The sequence below is a fragment of the Diceros bicornis genome, chromosome 1 (assembly GCF_020826845.1).
Source record: "Diceros bicornis minor isolate mBicDic1 chromosome 1, mDicBic1.mat.cur, whole genome shotgun sequence".
Taxonomy (NCBI): Eukaryota; Metazoa; Chordata; class Mammalia; order Perissodactyla; family Rhinocerotidae; genus Diceros; species Diceros bicornis.
Window position 1 is genome coordinate 52,019,847 of NC_080740.1, and position 20,757 is coordinate 52,040,603.

At 37.9% G+C, this 20,757-nt stretch overlaps 1 protein-coding gene across 2 annotated transcripts in view; it reads right to left on the reverse strand.

Moving 5' to 3' along the window:
* KIF3A (kinesin family member 3A) overlaps positions 1-16,419 on the reverse strand; it is a 55,577-nt gene extending 39,158 nt beyond the window's left edge. For both annotated transcript variants that reach the window (XM_058540306.1, XM_058540311.1), the window contains exons 1-2: positions 16,309-16,419; positions 13,453-13,726 (exon numbers count right to left, since the gene is read on the reverse strand). In XM_058540306.1, the coding sequence (XP_058396289.1) occupies positions 13,453-13,726; positions 16,309-16,314 (280 nt within the window). In that variant the 5' untranslated portion in view covers positions 16,315-16,419. The remainder of the gene's footprint in view (positions 1-13,452; positions 13,727-16,308) is intronic.
* Between the last annotated feature and the right edge of the window lie 4,338 nt (positions 16,420-20,757).

Below are 20,757 nucleotides of genomic sequence, written 5' to 3' on the forward strand. Positions count from 1 at the left end.
AACAACATGCTACTAAACAACGAATGGATCATTGATGAAATTATAGGAGAAATTAAAGCATACCTGGAAACAATGAAAATGAAAATACACTGTACCAACTCATATGGGATGCAGCAAAAGCGGTCCCAAGAGGGAAACTCATAGCAATACAGGCCCACCTTAATAAGCAAGAAAAAGCCCAAATAAGCAACCTCAAACTATGCCTAACAGAATTAGAAAAAGAAGAACAAACAAAGTCTAAAGTCAGTAGAAGGAGGGAAATAATAAAAATCAGAGCAGAAATAAATGAAATTGAAATTAAACATAAACAGCAGAAAGGCTCAATGAAACAAAGAGCTGGTTCTTTGAGAAGATAAACAAAATTGGCAAACCCTTAGCCAGACTCACCACGAAAAAAAGAGAGAAGGCTCAAATAAATAAAATTAGAAATGAAAAAGGAGAAATTACAACAGATACCACAGAAATACAAAAGATTATAAGAGAATACTATGAAAAACTATATGCCAACAAATTGGACAATCTAGAAGAAAGGGATAAATTCCTAGACTCATACAACCTCCCAAAACTGAATCAAGAAGAAATAGAGAACCTGACTAGACCAATCACAAGTAAAGAGATTGAAACAGTAATCAAAAACCTCCCAAAAAATAAAAGTCCAGGACCAGATGGCTTCTCTGGAGAATTTTACCAAACATTCAAAGAAGACTTAACACCTATCCTTCTCAAACTATTCCAAATAATAGAGGAAGATGGAATACTTCCCAACACATTCTACGAGGCCAACATCATGCTGATACCAAAGCCAGGCAAAGACAATACTAAGAAATACTATAGACCAATATCCCTGATGAACATAGATGCAAAAAGCCTGAACAAAATATTGGCAAATCGAATATAGCAATACATTAAAAAGATCCTACACCATGATCAAGTGGGATTTATACCAGGGACACAGGGATGGTTCAACATCCACAAATCAATCAATGTGATACACCACATTAACAAAACAAGGAATAAAAACCATATGATCATCTCAATAGATGCAGAGAAGGCTTCTGACAAGATCCAACATCCATTCATGATAAAAACTCTCAAAAAAATGGGTATAGAAGGAAAGTACCTTAACATAATAAAGACCATATATGACAAACCCACAGCCAACATCATACTCAAAAAGGAAAAAGTGAAAGCCATCCCCCTGATAACAGGGACAAGACAAGGGTGCCCACTCTCATCACTCTTATTCAACACAGTACTGGAGGTTCTGGCCAGAGCAATTAGGCAAGAAAAAGGAACAAAAGGAATCCAAATAGGCAACAAAGAAGTGAAACTCGCACTGTTTGCAGATGACATGATCTTATATATAGAAAACCCTAAAGAATCCATTGGAAAACTATTAGAAATAATCAACAACTACAGCCAAGTGGCAGGGTACAAAATCAACTTACAGAAATCAGTTGCATTTCCATATACCAACAATGAACTAACAGAAAGAAGACAATCCCATTACAATTGCAACAAAAAGAATAAAATATCTAGGAGTAAATTTAACAAAGGAAGTGAAAGACGTATACAATGAAAACTATAAGACATTACTGAGTGAAATCAATGATAACATAAAGAAATGGAGAAGTATTCCATGCACTTGGATTGGAAGAATAAACATTGTTAAAATGTCCATACTACCTAAAGTAATCTACAGATTCAGTGCAATCCCAATCAGAATCCCAAGGACATTCTTCACAGAAATAGAACAAAGAATACTAGCATTCATATGGGGCAACAAGAGACCCCGTATAGCTAAAGCAATCCTGAAAAAGAAGAACCAGGCTGGAGGCATCACAATCCCTGACTACAAAACACAACTACAAAGCGACAGGAATTAAAACAGAATGGTACTGGTACAAAAACAGACACACAGATCAACGGAACAGAACTGAAAGTCCAGAAATAAAACCTCATATCTATGGGCAGCTAATCTTTGACAAAGGAGCTAAGGACATACAGTGGAGAAAGGAAAGTCTCTTCAATAAATGGTGCTGGAAAAACTAGACAGCCACTTGCAAAAGAATGAAAGCAGACCATCTTCTTTCACCATACACAAAAATTAACTCAAAATGGATCAAAGACATGAAGGTGAGACCTGAAACTATAAAACTCCTGGAAGAAAATATAGGTAGTACACTACTCGTCATCAGCCATAAAGGGATGTTTTTGAATTCCATGTCTACTCAGACAAGGGAAACAAAAGAAAAAATAAACAAGTGGGACTTCATCAGATTAAAGAGCTTCTACAAGGCAAATGACACCAGGATCAAAATGAATAGGGAAACCACCAGCTGGGAAAAAATATTTGCAAACCATATACCTGACAAGGGATTCACGCCCATAATATATAAAGAACTCACACAACTGAATAACAAAAAAACCACCCAATCAAAAAATAGGCAGAGGAAATGAAGAGACACTTCTCCAAAGAAGACATACAGATGGCCAATAGGCACATGAAAAGATGCTCAACATCACTAATCATCAGGGAAAGGCAAATCAAAACCACACTAAGATATCATCTTACACCCATTAGAATGGCTATAATCACCAAGACAAAAAGCAACAAATGCTGGAGAGGCTGTGGAGAAATGGGAACCCCAATCCACTGCTGGTGGGAATGCAAATTGGTGCAGCCTCTATGGAAAACAGTATGGAGATTCCTCAAAAAATTAAAAATAGAAATACCTTATGATCCAGCTATCCCACTACTGGGGTATTTACCCAACGAACCTGAAAATCAACAATCCAAAGAGGCTTATGCACCCCTATGTTCATCGCAGCATTATTCACTATAGCCAAGACACAGAAGCAACCCAAGTGTCCCTCGACTGATGATTGGATAAAGAAGATGTGGTATATATATACCATGGAATACTACTCAGCCATAAAAAAAGACAAAATCGTCCCATTTGCAACAACATGGATGGACCTGGAGGGTATTATGTTAAGTGAAATAAGCCAGAAAGAGAAAGACAAACAGTGCATGATTTCACTCATATGTGGAAGATAAACCAACACACGGACAGATAGAACTGTTTGGTGGTTACCAGGGGCTAGGGGGGTGGGGGATGGGCACAAGGGGTGGAGGGATGCACTTATATGGTGACTGATAAACAATAATGTACAACAAAAATTTCACAAAAAAAAAAAAAAGAATATAACATTGCGGGGGCCGGCCCCGTGGTGTAGTGGTTAAACTTCGGTACACTCTGCTTCAGCCTGGGTTCGCAGGTTCGGATCCCAGGCATGGACCTACGCCACTCATCAGCCATGCTGTGGTGGTGACCCACATACAAAATAGAGGAAGAATGGCATGGATGATAGCTCAAGGCTAATCTTCCTCAAGCTAAAAAGGAGGAAGACTGGTAACAGATGTTATCTCAAGGCCAGTCTTCCTCAGCAAAAAAAAAAAAAAAAGAATATAACATTGCATTCAAAGGAGCTGAAAATATCATGAACTCATAAACTGCACTGTAGAACAGCTATCAGTTACTGATCATTTGCAATGTGCTAGGCCACGTACTTTACATGCATCCTTATTTAATTTTTCACCCCAACCCTAAGAGCTAGGCACTATTTACATTCCCATAGTTTAGTTGAGAAAACAAAGGCTTAGAGAGGTTGAGGTACTTGCTCAACATCATGGTAAGCAGTAGAAACAAGACCTGAACACAGTCGATTTGACTCCCGAGTCCATAATTTTTACCAGTATTTAATGGCCAAAAAAAAGTTTTTACTCAAAATTTATTCCTAATGCAATTTCTATGAATGCATTAAATACATGAAGATAATGAATTTAAAAAGGATATTAATCTAATAACTTTAGAGCTGAAAAAGGAAGATGAGGAATCCCCTAGAATAAAAGAATCTTACTTCATTTTCAGAGATGAGATTCCAAATTTCACATTTTTAAATGTCAAACTTAACAAATCTAATGCTATTGTTTCCTTCAATACGAACTTCTCTAAAAAATTTACTTTTAAAAACTAAAAATGACCTGAAATTTTACTATTTCAGTCTATTTCCTGACTATATATTAAAAATGGTAGAAGGTCCACAAAAAAACCTGCATGCGGATGTTTATTGCAACTTTACTCATAATTGCCAAAACCTGGAAGCAACCAAGATGTCTTTCAGTAGGTGAACAGATAAATAAACTGTGGTACATCCAGACAATGGAATATTATTCAGAGCTAAAAAGATATGAGCTATCAAGCCATGAAAAGACATGGAGAAAACTTAAGTGCATATTACTAAGTGAAAGAAGCCAATCTGAAAAGGCTGCATACCATATGATTACAACTATATGACATTCTGGAAAAGGTGAAACTATGGAGACAGTAAAAAGATTAGTGGTTGCCAGGGTTTAGGGAGGTGGGAGGGATGAAGAGGCAGAGCACAGAATGAAGCTATTCTGTATGATACCACAATGGTAGATAAATCTCATTACATATTTGTCAAAACCTACAGAATGTACAACACCAAGAGTGAAACCTAACGTCAACTATGGAATTTGGATGATAATGATGTGTCAACGGAGGGTCATCAATTCTAACAAAGGTACCACTGTGGTACAGGATGTCAATAGGGGGAGGGCAGTTGTGCATGTCTAGGGACAAGGGATACATGGAAACTCTCTGTACTTTGCTCAGTTTTGCTGTGAACCTGCTCTAAAAAATAAAGTTTATTAATTAAAAAATACTTTTTTAGGGGCCAGCCCGGTGGCGTGGAGGTTAAGTGCACGCACTCCACTTCAACAGCCTGAGGGTTTGCAGGTTCAGATCCCAGGCGCGCACCGACACACCGCTTGTCAACCCTTGCTGTGGCAGCATCCCATATAAAGTAGAGGAAGATGGGCATGGATGTCAGCCCAGGAGCAATCTTCCTCAGCAAAAAGAGGAGGATTGGCATCGGATGTTAGCTCAGGGCTGATCTTCCTCACAAAAAAAAAAAAAACTTCTTTAAATGGTAGAAGGATTATGTACTTGCCACTGAGAATCCAAAAAGTCATAGCTAAACCATATTTGACTACTGCAGAGGAAACTGCATTATATATTATAGCACTCCTAATTTTTGTCCTTTTTCAAAATGTTTTTGTATTTGTTACTATCAACAATTTTCGGTCAGCATAATATACTGGAAAATAGGTGAAAAGTCCCTTGATGTTCACATACTATTCTGTATAACATTTATTTTTTAAAATACATAATTCTGTTAATTCAAAATTAAATGAGTGATACTTCTCTTACCAACAAAGATAGAGTAACAAGGACCAGATTTACCCTCCTGGCTGAAACAAAAAGCAGACAAAATATATGAAGCAACAATTTTCAAGACAATGGACATCAGTCAACAAAGGGCTGTGATTACTGAAAGATGGGAAGCCAGTGAGGTGGGCCCTATGATTGCCCAGCTTCCTGTCTTGAGAGAGAATATAAGCTGTGGAGCAGGACAAGGAACCCAAATAGTGGTCAGCAGACTCCCTGAGTTGAGAAGCAGCTGAGAGTCCAGAGAGACCAGTGTAGCTAGAATTTGTGGGACACAGTACCAGAGAGAAGAAAGCTGCTCCAGGGATCTGCAGAGGGTCCTCCTCAAGTATTCAGCTGAGGATTAATCAGCACAAGAGTGTGAGGAAACCATCTAAATATGGGAGGAAAATCATCTGAAAGGATTGGAAGGAGAGCCTCCAGCTCTCACACAGGCCAAGAAGAGTATCTGCTGCCACCAGCCAGAATGGAAAACCTCATGAGTCACAGGACATTAGACACAGTATACAAACGGGTCTTGCATGAGTAGTTTAGTCCTAACTAAAAAATCTTAAAAGAAAGATTTGAAAGAATCAAACTGTTTTCAAGTAACTGCATCCCAGAACAAAGCTCATGAGTATTTAGAGGAATAAAAAAATATACAAGACCCAAGGTAAAATTCACAGTGTCTGGCATCCAACCAAAAATTGCCAAGCTTGCAAAAAAGCAAAATGATATGACTCATAATTAAGAAATCAATCAACTGAAACCAATCAGAACTGACACAAATGTCAGAATTAACAGACAAGGACATTACAACAGTTACAAAAACTGTATTCTATATGTTAAAATGTTAAGTGGAAAATTTGGATAGAAGTTTGGAAGAACTTGGATGGAAGATATAACAAAGATCCAAATCAAACTTCTAGAGATGAAAACTACAACGTGTGAGATGAAAAATACAATAGACAGGGTTAATGGTAGATTAGACACTGCAGAAGAAAAAAATCAATAAACTTGAAAACATACCAACAGAAACAAAAATGAAACAGAGAAAAAATTTAAAAAAAAACCAGCTTCAAAAAGCTGTGCAACAATTTCAAGCAGCCTAATATACACATCATTTTAGTCCTCCAAAAAGCTGAAAGTGGGGACAGAAAAAATACTTGAAAAAATAATGGCTGCAAGTTTTCCAAACTTGATGAAAACTACAAACCCACAGATCCAAGAAGCTTAATGAACTGTAAGCACAGAAACATAGGAAGAAAAATACACCAAGGCACATCATAATCAAATTGCTCAAAACCAGTGATAGAGAAGAAAATCTAAAAAGCAACCAGAGAAAGAAACACATGCTACATAAAGAACAAAGATAAGACTGAAAGCACATTCTGGTCAGAAAAAAAAATACAAATGAAAAGATAGGAAAGCAATATCTTTAAAGTATTAAAAGAAGAAACTATCAACCTAGAATCCTATACCCAGTGAAAACATCTTGCAAAAACAAAGGCAAAATAAACACTTTTTTAGACTACAAAAGTTGAAAGAATCCACCACCAGCAGACTTGCACCCTAAGAAATGTTAAAGGAGGGGCCGGCCTGGCGGCTTAGCGGTTAAGTGTGCGCGCTCCACTACTGGTAGCCCGGGTTCGGATCCCGGGCGCGCACCGACGCACCGCTTCTCCGGCCATGCTGAGGTCGCGTCCCACATACGGCAACTGGAAGGATGTGTAACTATGACATACAACTGTCTACTGGGGCTTTGGGGAAAAAAAAAAAGGAGGAGGATTGGCAATAGATGTTAGCTCAGAGCCAGTCTTGCTCAGCAAAAAGAGGAGGATTAGCACGGATGTTAGCTCAGGGCTGATCTCCCTCACACACACAAAAAAAGAAATGTTAAAGGAAGTTTTTCAATGCAGAAGGAAAATGATAACTAGATGGAAGTATGGATCTACCTAAAGGAACAAAGAGTACCAGAAATGTAACTACACGGGTAAATAAATACATAAGATTTTTTTCTTATTATTTAAATCTCTTTAAAAGATAACTGATAGTTTGAACAAAAATAATAACAATGTGGTTTGGAGTTTATAACACGTAGAAGTAAGATGTATGACAACAATAGCACAAAGCTTAGGAGAAATGGAAGCATTGTAAAATTTTTATATTATACATATAAAGTGGTATATCACTTGAGGGTAAACTGTGATATACTAAAGATTTATACTATAAACCTTAAAGCAATCCTGAAATAAAACAAAGATGCACTGCCATAAGCCAACAGAGAAGACAGAATGAAGTAATCAAAATACTTGATGAATCCAAAAAAAAAGGCATAAAAAAAGGAAAAGAGGAACAAAGAACAAATGGGACAAAGAGAAAACAAATAGCAAGATGATATTACACCTAACCATATAATCATATTAAATGTAAATGGTTTCACTACCCCAATTAAGAAGCAGAGATAGCAAGATTGGATTAAAAAAACAAGACTAACCATATGCTGTTGTGCAGAAAAGAGCTAACACAGCCAACCTGAGACTGCTATCCTTTGAAAGTCCTGCTTTGAAGGTTGGCCTTTGGCTGGCATCTGGGAATTTGGAATTAGGGAGTGTCCCCACCAATGCCTAACTGATAACAGTGGCTCACAATGCCTAAACTCTTCATATGAACAAGGTGATTTATGCTAAACACGTGCTTTCCTTCTTCTACGAGTCATCTTGGCATGTGCTACGCCGAGGGTGCCCAGTGGAGCAGCCTCCAATAAAAACTCTGGGCACTGAGTCTCTACAGAGGTTCCCTGACAGACAACATTTCACACACACTCAATGCTAGAAAAATTAAGTGCATCCCATGTGCCCACTAGGAGTGGACTCTTGGAAGTCTGTACCTGGTTTCCTCCTGACTTTACCCAATGAACCTTTTCCCTTTGCTGATTTTTTTTTCCTTCTTTTTTGGTATCCTTTTTACTCTAATAAACCAAAGCCATAAGTACAACTATAAAGCTAAGTCCTGCGAGTCCTCCTAGCAATCATCAAACCTGGGGTGATCTTAGTGACCTCCAGTACAACTACTAGAAATGCACTTTCAATATAAAAACACAAATAGGTTAAAAGGATGGAAAAAGATATACGATGTTAACACGAACCAAAAGAAAGCTAGAATTCTATATAATACCAGACAAAGTAGGTTTCAGAGTAAAGAATATCACCAAGAATAAAGAGGGGAATTTCATAATGAAAAAGAGGTTAATTCATCAAGAGGACCTAAAACTCCTAAGCATTTATGCACCTACTCACAGGGTTTCAAAATATATGAAGCAAAAACTGATAGAAATGAAACAAATAGGCAAATACAAAAATATGGTCAGAGAATTCAATAACCGCCTCTCAATAACTGATAGACCAAGTAGATAATTAAGTACACAGAATATTTGAACAACACTATCAAACAATATAAACTAACATTTATAAAACACATCATCAAACAACAGCAAAATACACATCCTTGTTAAGTATACACAAACATTTAATAATAATAAAACACATTCTGGGCCATAAAACAAGTCTCAATAAATTTTAAAAGATTCAAGTCATACAGAGTATGTTCTCTGACTAAAGAGAATTAAATTAAAAATCAGTATCAGAAAGATCTCTTGCAATTCTCAAAATATTTGGAAACTAACACATTTCTAAATAATCCAGGGATCTAAAAAGAAATCAACAGGGAGTAGAAAGTATTTTGCACTGCATGAAAATGAAAACACAGTATGTCAAAATCTGTAGGATGCCATTAAAGCAGTAATTAAGGAGTTTATAGCATTAAACCTCTACATTAGAAAGGAACAAGTCTCAAAACAATGACCTCAGCTTCCACCTTAAGAAAGTAGCTAAAGAAGAACAAAGTGAGCAGGAGAAAAGAAACGATAAAAATCAAAGCAGAAATCAATGAAATAGAAAATATAAAAATAATAAAAGAAAATCAATAAAACCAAAAGCTGGTTCTTTGAGAAGATCAATAAAATAGATAAACCTCTGGTCAGAGAAAAATTAGGAGAAAAAGAGAAGACACAAATTACCAATATCAGGAATGACAAAAGTTACATCACTACATGCTAACATAAGAATAATAGTGGATTGACATAAACAAGTTTTTGCCAATAAATTCGACAACTTAGATGAAATAGACAAATCCCATGAAAGACAAACTACCAAAGCTCACTAAAGAAAAAATAGGTAGGGCCGGCCCCGTGGCTTAGCAGTTAAGTGCGCGCGCTCCGCTGCTGGTGGCCCAGGTTCGGATCCCAGGCGCGCATCGAGGAGCTGCTTCTCTGGCCATGCTGAGGCCGTGTCCCACATACAGCAACTAGAAGGATGTGCAACCATGACATACAACTATCTACTGGGGCTTTGGGGGAAAAATAAATAAATAAAATTAAAAAAAAAAAAAAAAAAGAAAGAAAAAATAGGTAACTTAAATAGCCCTGTATCTATCAAAGAAATTGAATCTGTAGTTAAAAACCGTCTCACAGAAAGAAAAACTCCAGGCCCAGTGGGCTTCACTGGTAAACTCTACCAAACATTTAGGGAAGATATAATACTAATTTTAGACAAATTTTTCCAGATAACTAAAAAGGAGAAAATACTTCCCAACTCATTCTATGAAACTAGCATTATCCTGATACCAAAGCCAGACAAAAACATTACAAGAAAACTACATACTTACATCCCTCATGAACATAGATGCAAAAAATTTAAACAAAATTTTAGCAAATCAAACCTAACAATACACAAAAGGCTAATACACCATGACGAAGTGGCATGGCTGGTTTCACATTTAAAAATCAATCAACGTAGGGGCCGGCCCAGCGGCATAGCCATTACGTTTGCGAGTTCTGCCTCAGCAGCCCAGGGTTTGCCGATTCAGATCCTGGGCATGGACCTACTCACTGCTCATCAAGCCATGCTGAGGCGGCGTCCCACTTAGAAGAGCTACAACTCTACAACTATGATACACAATACATACTGGTGCTTTGGGGAAAAAACGGAAAAAGAGGAAGATTGGCACCAGATGTTCGTGCAGGGCGAATCTCTCAAAAAAAAAAAAACAGCCTTAAAAAAAAACAAGGAAGCACAACAGTGTGATGTGTTATAAATGAAAAAATGTGAAAAAAAAGATCAATGTCATTGACCATATTAACTAAAAAAAAAAAGATCATTTCAACATGTGCAGAAAAAAAATCGCATTTAACAAAATCCAGTATACATTCCTGAAAAAAACTCTCAGCAAACTAAGAACAGAGGGGAACTTCCTCAATCTGATAAAGGGTGTCTATGAAAAATCTACAGATAACATCATATTTACTGGTAAAAGGAATGCTTTCTCCCTACATCAGGAACAAGACAAAAACGTCCACTCTCACCACTTCTAGTCAACATTGTACTAGAGGTTCTGGCCAGCGCAATTCAGGTAACAAAAAGACTGGAAAGAAAAAAGTTGTACTATCTTTATTTGCAGACAACATGCTCCTATATGTGAAAAATCCTAGAGAATTTACTATACTAAAAAAAAAAGCCTACTAGAAATAATAAGCAAGTTTAGCAAGGTTGCAGGATACAAGGTCAATATATGAAATCAACTGTACAACACAAGAGATACCACTATACACTCACTAGGATGTCTATAATCAAAAAGACAAATCAAGTTTTGGCAAAAATGTGGAAAAATTGGAAACCTCACACATTGCTGGTGGGAATGTAAAAATGATGCAGCCACTGTGGAAAACAGTCTGGCGGTTAACCTTTCAACCCAGCAATTCCACTCCAAGGTATATACCTAAGAGAACCGAAAACATATCTTCACACAAAAGCTTGATCAAGAATGTTCATAGCAACATTATTCACAATAGCCAAAAAATGGAAATAACCCAAATGTTCATCAACTGATGAATGGATAAACAAAATATAGTATATCCATATGATAGAATATTATTTGGCAATAAAAAAGAATAACGTACTGATACATGCTACAACATGGATGAATACTAAAAACATTATGCTAAGAAAAAAAGCCAGACACAAAAGACTATGTAGTAATACTTTATACGAAACGTCCAGAACTGGCAAACTCACACACATACAAAGTAAATATGTGGTTGCCAGGGTGGGAGGGAACAGAATTGGGAGTAATTGCCAACGGGTACAGAGTTTCTTTTTGGGGTGATAGAAATATTCTGGAAACAGATAATGGTGATAGTTGCACAACACTGTGAATGTACTAAAATTCCCTGATGCTTACACTGTAAAATGGTTAAAATAGTGAATTTTATGTTATTTGAATTTTATCTCAATTAAAAAATCTATCAAAATAATCGATTGCATTTCTGTATATTAAAAATACATAATCCCAAAATGAAATTATAAAAACAATTCTATTCACAACAGCATCAAAAAAGTTCTTAAGAATAAATTTATCAAAAGAATTAAATGATCTATATACTAAAAACTAGAAAATATTGATGAAAGAAATTAAACAAGACATAAATAAATGGAGAGATATATCATGTTTACGGATTGGAAGACTGAATATTGTCTGAATAGCAATTCAACACAATCCCTATCAAAATCCCAGTAGGTTTTTGTGGTGGAACTTGAAAAGGTGATCCTAAAATTTATATGAAAATGCAAAGGAACTAGAAAAGCCAAAACAATTTTGAAAAAGAATAACAGAGAACATATACTACCTAATTTCATAACATATTATAAAGCTACAGTAATCAAAACAGGATAGACATGGAATAGAATAGACAATCCAGAGAGAAGCCCACACATTTGTGGTCAGTTGATTTTTGACAAAAGCACCAAGTTAATTTAATAGGGAAAGGACAGTCTTCTTAACAAATGGTGCTGGAACAACTAGATATCCATAGGCAAGAAGGAAAAAAAAAAACAAACAAACAGAACTTAGACCCTTACCTCACACCATATATAAAAATTAACTCAAAATGGATCACACACCTAAATGCAAGACCTAAAATCTTTACAACTTCTAGATAAAAACATAGGAGAAAATCTTTGTGGTCTTGGGTTTGGCAAAAATTTCTGAGCTATGTCACCAAAAGCATGATAATAAAAGAAAAAACTGATAAACTGGACTTAATCAAAATCCAAAACTTTTTCTCTTCAAAAACCACCACTAAGAAAATGAAAAGACAAGCCAAAGAGGAAATATTATCAAATCGCGTATCTGATCAAGAATTTTAATCCAAAATGTATAAAGAGCATGACTTAATAATAATAAGACAAGCAACCAAATTTAAAAATGGGTAAAATATTTTAAGAGATATTTTACCAAAGAAGATATACAAATGGCTAATAAGTACATGAATAGATGCTCATCATTGTTACTCATTAGGGAAATAGAAGTTAAAACAATAAGCTACCATTACAGATCCTCTAGAATGGCTCTAATTAAAAAGACTGATAATCTAAATGTTGGCGAGAATGTAAAGAAACTGGAACCCTCATACCACGCTGGAGGGGAAAAAAAATAGTACACTCACCACTTTTAAAAACTGTTTGGCAGTTTCCTCAAAAGATCAACATATATTAATCATATGACCCAGCAATTCCACTCCTAGGTATTTACCCAAGAGAAACTTTAAAATATATCTGCACAAATACTTATAAAAGAATGTTCATAGCAGCATTCTTTATAATAGCCAAAAACCGGAACAATCCAGATTTCCATCAAAGATCAGAAAAGGTGGTATATTCATAAAATGGAATACAACTCAGCAATAAAAAAGAACTACTGATATATGCAACAACACGGATGACCCTCAAAAACATTATGCTAAGTGAAACAAAACAGATAAGAAAGACGAGATAGTGTATGATTTGATTTATACAAAATTCTGAAGAAAGGCAAAACTAGAGACAGAAAGCAGGTCAATGGTTGCCTGAGGGTGGGACTGCAAATGGACATAAAGGAACTTTGGGGGGTGATAAAATTGGATTGTGGTGATGGTTTCACAGCTGTATGTACTTACTACAACGCATCAAACTGTACAATTACAATAGGTGAACTTACGGGGTATTAAAAGTACCTCAATAAAGTTGTTAAAAAAAAAAAGTGAACTATATAAAGTACTCACCATTGTAGCCTTCAAGAACAGAATCAATAATAGGTCTTGCAGTTAAGTTATAAACATCAAGCTGTTTACTCTCTGGTCCAAAAACAGTATCGAAAGTAAATGTCTTTGGAGGTTCATTGGAAGAATCAGTCTTATGTACAGTGATAGTTCCCCTCATCTCATCCACACTGACCGCCTGTTTGTAGCACATTGATTTCTCTCTCTCATTGAGCGGCCGGCACCTAACAACCACCTTCACATTATCGCAGCTTTCCGGCTTCTCTGATTTATTGATCTGGTGGAGAAAACATTTACAAATAATGAAAAGAACATTTACTTTTACCTTCAACAGATTAAATTTAAAATCTGAAAAAGGCTACTTCGCCATCTCAGTGCCCTGCATATATTAAACACTCCATAAATATCTGTTAAATGCAATTAAAAATCTTACAGATACACTGAAAAGCTTATCAAAAGATATGAAAGGAAAATAGTTTCTTTTACAATACAAATGAGGGTAGAGAAAATCTAATTTACATTTATAGTAAATGCTACTCAAGCAGAAAATGAACCAGTATATCAGTCTTTCTGCACAAAAGTCCCTGACTTCCTGTCAGCAGGAAAACACATGTGATCATGGTTAACAACTTTAATCAAGAATATAGTAGTAGGTGCTGTGTTCCTGAAACTTTTAGTTTTATTCTCTATAATGCATTAGTAAAATGTTTATCATATATCCATATGTAGTCTATCTTCTCTATAGAAGACAACAATAAATGTAAGACAGAAAAGAAAGTCCAAGGGCAGACAGAGAAAAATGTTTTAGTAGGACTCTAACCTTACAAACATTTACATATGTCAAGTTTCAATTTTTGAAATTTTATGATTAAGAATCTATATTAAAATACAATCCTATTATTGAAGTGAAGACGTTCAACAGTTTAGTTGAACAGATATTTCTTAAATTCCTACTGTTTCAGATACTTTTCTAAGCATTAGACAAATAAATACAAGCCACTGTCATTAACAAGGAACTGATTATATCAATACAGTACACTTCTCTCCATATCTACTTTCACCACCTTAGTCTAGGTCAGCATTCTCTCGCCCTGGATTATAGGAGACTCCTAACTGTACCCTTGCATCTAATTAGGTTCCCCTACAGTCTGTTTTCTACATGGTAGTCAGCTTCAACACAAATCAATCATGTCACTCCCCTACTTAAAACTCTCCAATGGTTTCCCACAGATCTTAGGATAAAAATCAAAATCCGTAAGACGGTTTGTAAGATCTGGCTCCGGCTCGTGTCTACTTCTCCAGCCTTAGTTCACAAGTTACCCTGCGTGGCTTTCTCAGCCACAGCCACACTGCCTTTCTTTTAGGCCTTTTCTTGTCACTATGCTCCGTCTCACCACAGGCTTTGCCATGTCCTATTTCTTCCGCCTAGAACATTCCTCACTTTCCTCTTCACTTATCCTGCAGATCTCTGCCCAACAGCCACTTCACCTGGGAAGCCTTCCCTAACTAGGTCAAATCCTTGTAGGTACAGGCCATCATGAGAGCACCCTTCTCTCCCCTCCTTCTACATTCCATTACGATTCTACTTTAGTTTGCTCCTTATTTGATTAATGTCTTGTCTTTCTGTCTACATCAGACGTTGCACACAGGTAGGAAAGGAGCTGAATTCAGCCCACAAATGTCTTTTCTTAGGCTCAAAGTATTTAAAAATCTTTTGAAGTAGTTGCTAAAATTTAAAACTTGAGAAATCTCACAAAAAATAACAATTTCTAGATTCTCTTGAAAAAATAGATGATCTGACATCTGTAGGCCAGCATTCCTACGTGGCAACACTTTACAATTCACCAGAATCGACTTCTATCTATTGTACACGACCCATTCATTTCCTTCATTAATGTTAAGTGTCTTGTCTCTGTAAACACGTATTGTTGTCACCTCTGTCCAAGAAGGCAAGCTTCTCTCTTCCCAAGTTCAAGAACCTGGATGGTTTTGCTCAATACTGTACTCAGTCCCTAAGATGTAGTTGGTGCCCAATATTTGTTGAAAAAATTGATAAATAACTTGAAAGCAACGACACAAAACAAATGTTGAACATTTAATGCTCAATGTCAAGCACTGTCCTTCAAGTCTCTTGCGCATTATCTTATTTCATCCTGATAACATCCCTGAGGAAAAGTTTAATTATGTGGGAACTTAGGGCCCAGAAAGATTAAATAATTGTGCGAGGCCTCGCAACCAGTAAACAACCGGCCACAGCTCAGGTGTTCTCCATAACCCTGTACTGGACTTAACGAGGCCTCTCTATTTAAAGTGAAGGATAACAATCTGTGAAATCCTACAAGACAAACATACCACCACCCACCCACCTCACACACAGACACCTACGGGTTACATTCTGCACCATAAGCTAAAACGCCACGAGAGGAATGACAGCTCGAGTCAGCGGCCTGGAGTAGGGGCAGGCAGCCCCGGCTTTGCTTAGCTCCGCGGCGTAGAGACCCCACCGGCTGTGGAGCATCCAAAGCCAACCCTCCGCGGCCGCTCCCTGACGCCCTACTCAGCCGACAGGGCTGGGAGGAGAGCGCATCCTCTGGCACAGAGCCTTTATGTCATGCAGCGCAGGCCCTGCAGGATGCAGCAGCGACGAAGGCAGCAGGGCCTGTCCCGGGCCCCTCCCAGGGCGAGCTAGACCCCCGCGGACCCCTGGCCCAACCGCCAGGCTCCCCAACGTTTCGGGCCCTGCCCCGCCCCACCCCGGCCGCCCGCCCGCCTGCTCCGCGCCTCCATGGCAACAGCCGCGCCCCCGGGTCAAGCCGCTGGGATGAGAAAGAACCCCAGCGGCTGAACGACTCTCCTCACCGGCATCGTGGCTCCCTCCCGTGCCCGGCGGACGTCCCCGCCCTGGGTGCAGTCCAACTACGCCGGCTCGCGGGAGAGTCTGGCCAGAGGTTGCCGAAACACCACCTCGGCGCTCTCGAGACTGCAGCTACCCGGGGGAGAGCGCGCTGTGCGCAGGCGCACTCCGAGCTCGCCCCGCCTCATTCCCAGCCTCAGGCTTCCTCCGCCGTCTGAATTACGCCTGCGCGGGGGCTTTCCGAGTCCGTCTCCTAGGACGCCAGACGGAGGCCGCGCCTGCGCAATGCTGCCATTCCCCTGCGCTAGAAAGCTCGCCCGCATTGGGGCGGGGATACCTGGCTGCCAGCGGTTGGGACCAGAGGCGCTCCTAGATCGCAAGGCCTATCTGCTGGCGCTTGCAATATGTACTCCGAATATTAAAAACAACAATAGCAATTGTACATTGTGTCCCATCTGGAGAGCTAAAGGCTTTACATACATTACTGCGCTTGATTGCTGTCTTGTTTATGACATGTCTGACCAATAGAAGATATTGTCGTGAGGAGCTTTGTCGGTATTCTCACGAGTATCTCTAGAGACTAGAATAGGACCTGGCACAGGGTAGGTTTTAAGTAAATATTTTGAAAGAACGAATGACCAATCCTCTTTCCTGTCCAAACCTCTCCCCTGAACACCACTCTGCTGGGATGTGTAATAGGCATTTCAAGTTTATCATGTCCAAAATTGAAATGTTGATTCCCCCTCCTAGCACCCACCCTCACCCAGCCAAAAGTAAAAAAAGGGGCGGGGGGGCTCCCTCTTATGCTTCCCTCATCACCATAAACATATGCTGAATTCTGACAATTGTTCAGGCCAAAACCAGTCTTTCTCTCATTCCCAACATCTAATCTTTCAATAGAACTTGTTGTCTCTGTCTTCAAAGTAGAACCAGAATCAGACCACTTCTCACCACCACCACCATCTCTCACCTGCATTACTACAACAGCTCAGAACTGGTTTCCTTGTGTGCATCCTTGTACCCTCTTAGTCTATTTTCAATACAGGAGCCAGAGCGATGGTGTTAAAACATGAATCAAATAGTGTCTTTTCTCTGTTCAAAACCTGCCAATGATTTCCTATCTCACAGAGTAAAAGTCACAAGCCTTCTCCCCATTGCCTACAATCTTCTATCTTGCATTATTCTGCACCAGCCCCACCTGGCCTCCTTGATTTATCCGACGTTCTGGGTATGGTTCCATCTGGATGGAACCAGATGGATGGAATGCAAGGGCTTTTGCACTTGCAGGAGGAACCAATAAAAATAACTATAAAACATTTTACTTAGTGCCAGTGTACTGTTCTAAGTTCTTTACTTTTTTCTTATTAATTTAATCCACATAATAACCTTTTAAAATAGGTACTATTAGCCATTTTAATAGAAAATAGGAATAACTATTTTATAGATAAAGAAACTGAGGCACAGCACTATTAAGTAATTTGTCCAAGGTCATACATATGGGCAGTGAGAATGCCCCGATTAAAACCCTGGCCCTGGAAATCTCTCCCCCAGATATCTGCCTGACTCTCTCACCTTCTTCAGAATGTCTTTGTTCACACGTTACTTTCTCAATGAGCCCTACCACAATCTATTTAAAATTCCAAACTTCAGTCTCAGTCTTCTTTTCTTGCCTCCTACTTTGTATTTCTCCATAATACTATCACCATCTAATATACCATATATTTCATATATATAATATATATACATATACACAGCTTTATCGAGATATAATCACATATCATATAATTCACCAATTTAAGTTGTACAATTCAGTGTTTTTTACTATATATGCAGAGTTGTGCAACCATAACCACAATCAATTTTAAATATTTTCATCACCCCCAAAAGAAACTCTATACTCATAGCAGTCACTCTCCCTTACCCCCCTCACCAACATCCCAGCCCTAACCACCAATCTACTTTCTGTCTCTGTAGACTTGCCTATTCTGGACATTTCATATGGATGGAATTATATAATATGTGGCCTTTTGTGAATTATTTCTATCACTTAGAATAATGTTTTCAGGGCCGGCCCCGTGGCTTAGCGGTTAAGCGCGTGCGCTCCGCTGCTGGCGGCCCGGGTTCGGATCCCGGTGGTGCACATGCACCGACGCACTGCTTCTCCAGCCATGCTGAGGCCGTGTCCCACATACAGCAACTAGAAGGATGTGCAGCTATGACATACAACTATCTACTGGGGCTTTGGGGGGGGGGATAAATAAATAAAATCTTAAAAAAAAAAAAAGAATAATGTTTTCAAGCTTCATCCCTATTGTGGCATATATCAGTACTTCTTTACTTTTTATGGCTGAATAATATTCCATTGTATGGATATACCACATTTTATCCATTTGTCAGTTGATGGACATATGAGTAGTTTCTACTTTTTGGCTATTATGAATAACACTGCTACGAGCTTTTGTGTGAACATGTTTCATTTCTCTTGAGTATATGCCTACAAGTGGAATTGCTGAGTCATTTGGTAACTCTAATGTTTAACATTTTGAGGAACTGCCAAGCTGTTTTCCATAGTGGCTGCATCACCAGTGGTGTAAGAGGTTTTACATTCCCACCAACAATGTATAAGTTTCCCAATTTCTCCATGTCCTCAGTGACACTTGCTATTGTCTTGTCTTTTTTGTTATAATCATTCTACTGGTGTAAAATAGTCCCTCATTCTGATGTTTTTTGTTTTTTCTTTGTGTGTGACGAAGATCAGCCCTGAGCTAACATCTGCCAATCCTCCTCTTTTTGCTGAGGAAGACTGGCCCTGGGCTAACATCCATGCCCATCCTCCTCCATTTTATATGGGACGCTGCCACAGCATGGCTTGACAAGCGGTGCGTCAGTGCGCACCTGGGATCCGATTCAGTGGAGAGCACACACTTAACCGCTATGCCACTGGGCTGGCCCCTCATTGTGATTCTGATTTGCACTTCCTTGATGACTGATAATGTTCAACATCTTTCCATGTGCGTATTGACACATTTGAATATCTTCTTTGGAGAAATGTCTATTCAAATCCTATTCAATCTATTCAAATGTCTATTTAAAATTCAAGCCCATTTTGTCTTTTCATTATTAAATTGTAAGAATTCTTTATATATTCTAAATATAAGTCCCTTTTCAGATATACGATATGCATATATTTTCTCCTATTCTGTGGGTTGTGTGTTTAATTTCCGGATGGTGTCCATTGAAGCTCAAAAGTTTTTAATTTTGATCAAGTACAATTTAAATATTGTTGTTGTTGTTGTTTCTTTTGTTGTACTTTTGGTGCATATCTAAGAAACCATTTCCTAACCCAAGGTTATAAAGATTTACTCTTTTAAGAGCTTTATAGTTTTAGCTCTTACATTTAGATCTATGATCTCTTTTGATTTATCTTTGTATATGGTATGATATAGGGATCCAGCTTCATTCTTCTGCATGTGAATATCCAGCTGTCCCATCACCATTTGCTGAAAAGACTGTTCTTTCTTCCACTGAATTATTGTGGCACCCTTACCAAAAATCAATTGATCATTAACATAAGGATTCATTTCTAGACTCTCAATTCAATTCCATTGATCTATAGGTCTATTCTAATGCCAGTGCTATACTGTTTTAATTACTATAGGCTTGTAGTAAGTTTTGAAATCAGATAGTGTGGGGCCTCTATCTTTGTTATGCATTTTCAAGATTGTTTGGCCATTCTGAATCCCTTGCATTTCCACAGGAATTTTACAAACACCTTGTCAATTTCTGCAAAAAGGCAGCTGGAAACTTAACAGGAATTATGTTGAATCTATAGATCAGTTTGGGAAGTCTTGCCATTTTAACAATTTAAGTCTTCCAATCCACGAACACGGAATGTCTTTCTATTTATTTAGGTCTTCTTTCATTTCTTTCAGCGATGTTTTATAGTTTTCAATGTATAAGTATGTTCTTTGGTTATGTTCTTAAATATTTTATTCTTTTTTATGCTATTGAAAATGGAATTGTTTCCTTAATTTCATTTTGAGATTGTTCATTGGAAATAAAATTGATTTTTGTAGTATGTTGAGCCTGTACTCTGCAACTTTAATGAACTTGTTTTTTACTTCTAATAGTTTTTTAGCAGGTTCCTTAGGATTCTCTACATATAAGATCTTTATTTCTTCATCACTTGAAAGATAATTTCATTGGATACAGAAATCTAGGTTGGTGGGGTTTTTTCTCTCTAAACATTTCTTTCCACTCTCTTCTTGCTTGCATGATCTCTGAAAAGAAGTCCAATGTAATTCTTATCCTTGCTCCTCTACAGATAAGGTTTCATTTCTCCCCTCTGGCTTCTTTCGAATATTTTCTTTATTTTTGATTTTCTGTATTTTGAATATGATATGCCTAGGTGTAGTTTTTTGGCATTTACCCTGCTTGGTGTTCTCTGAGCTTCC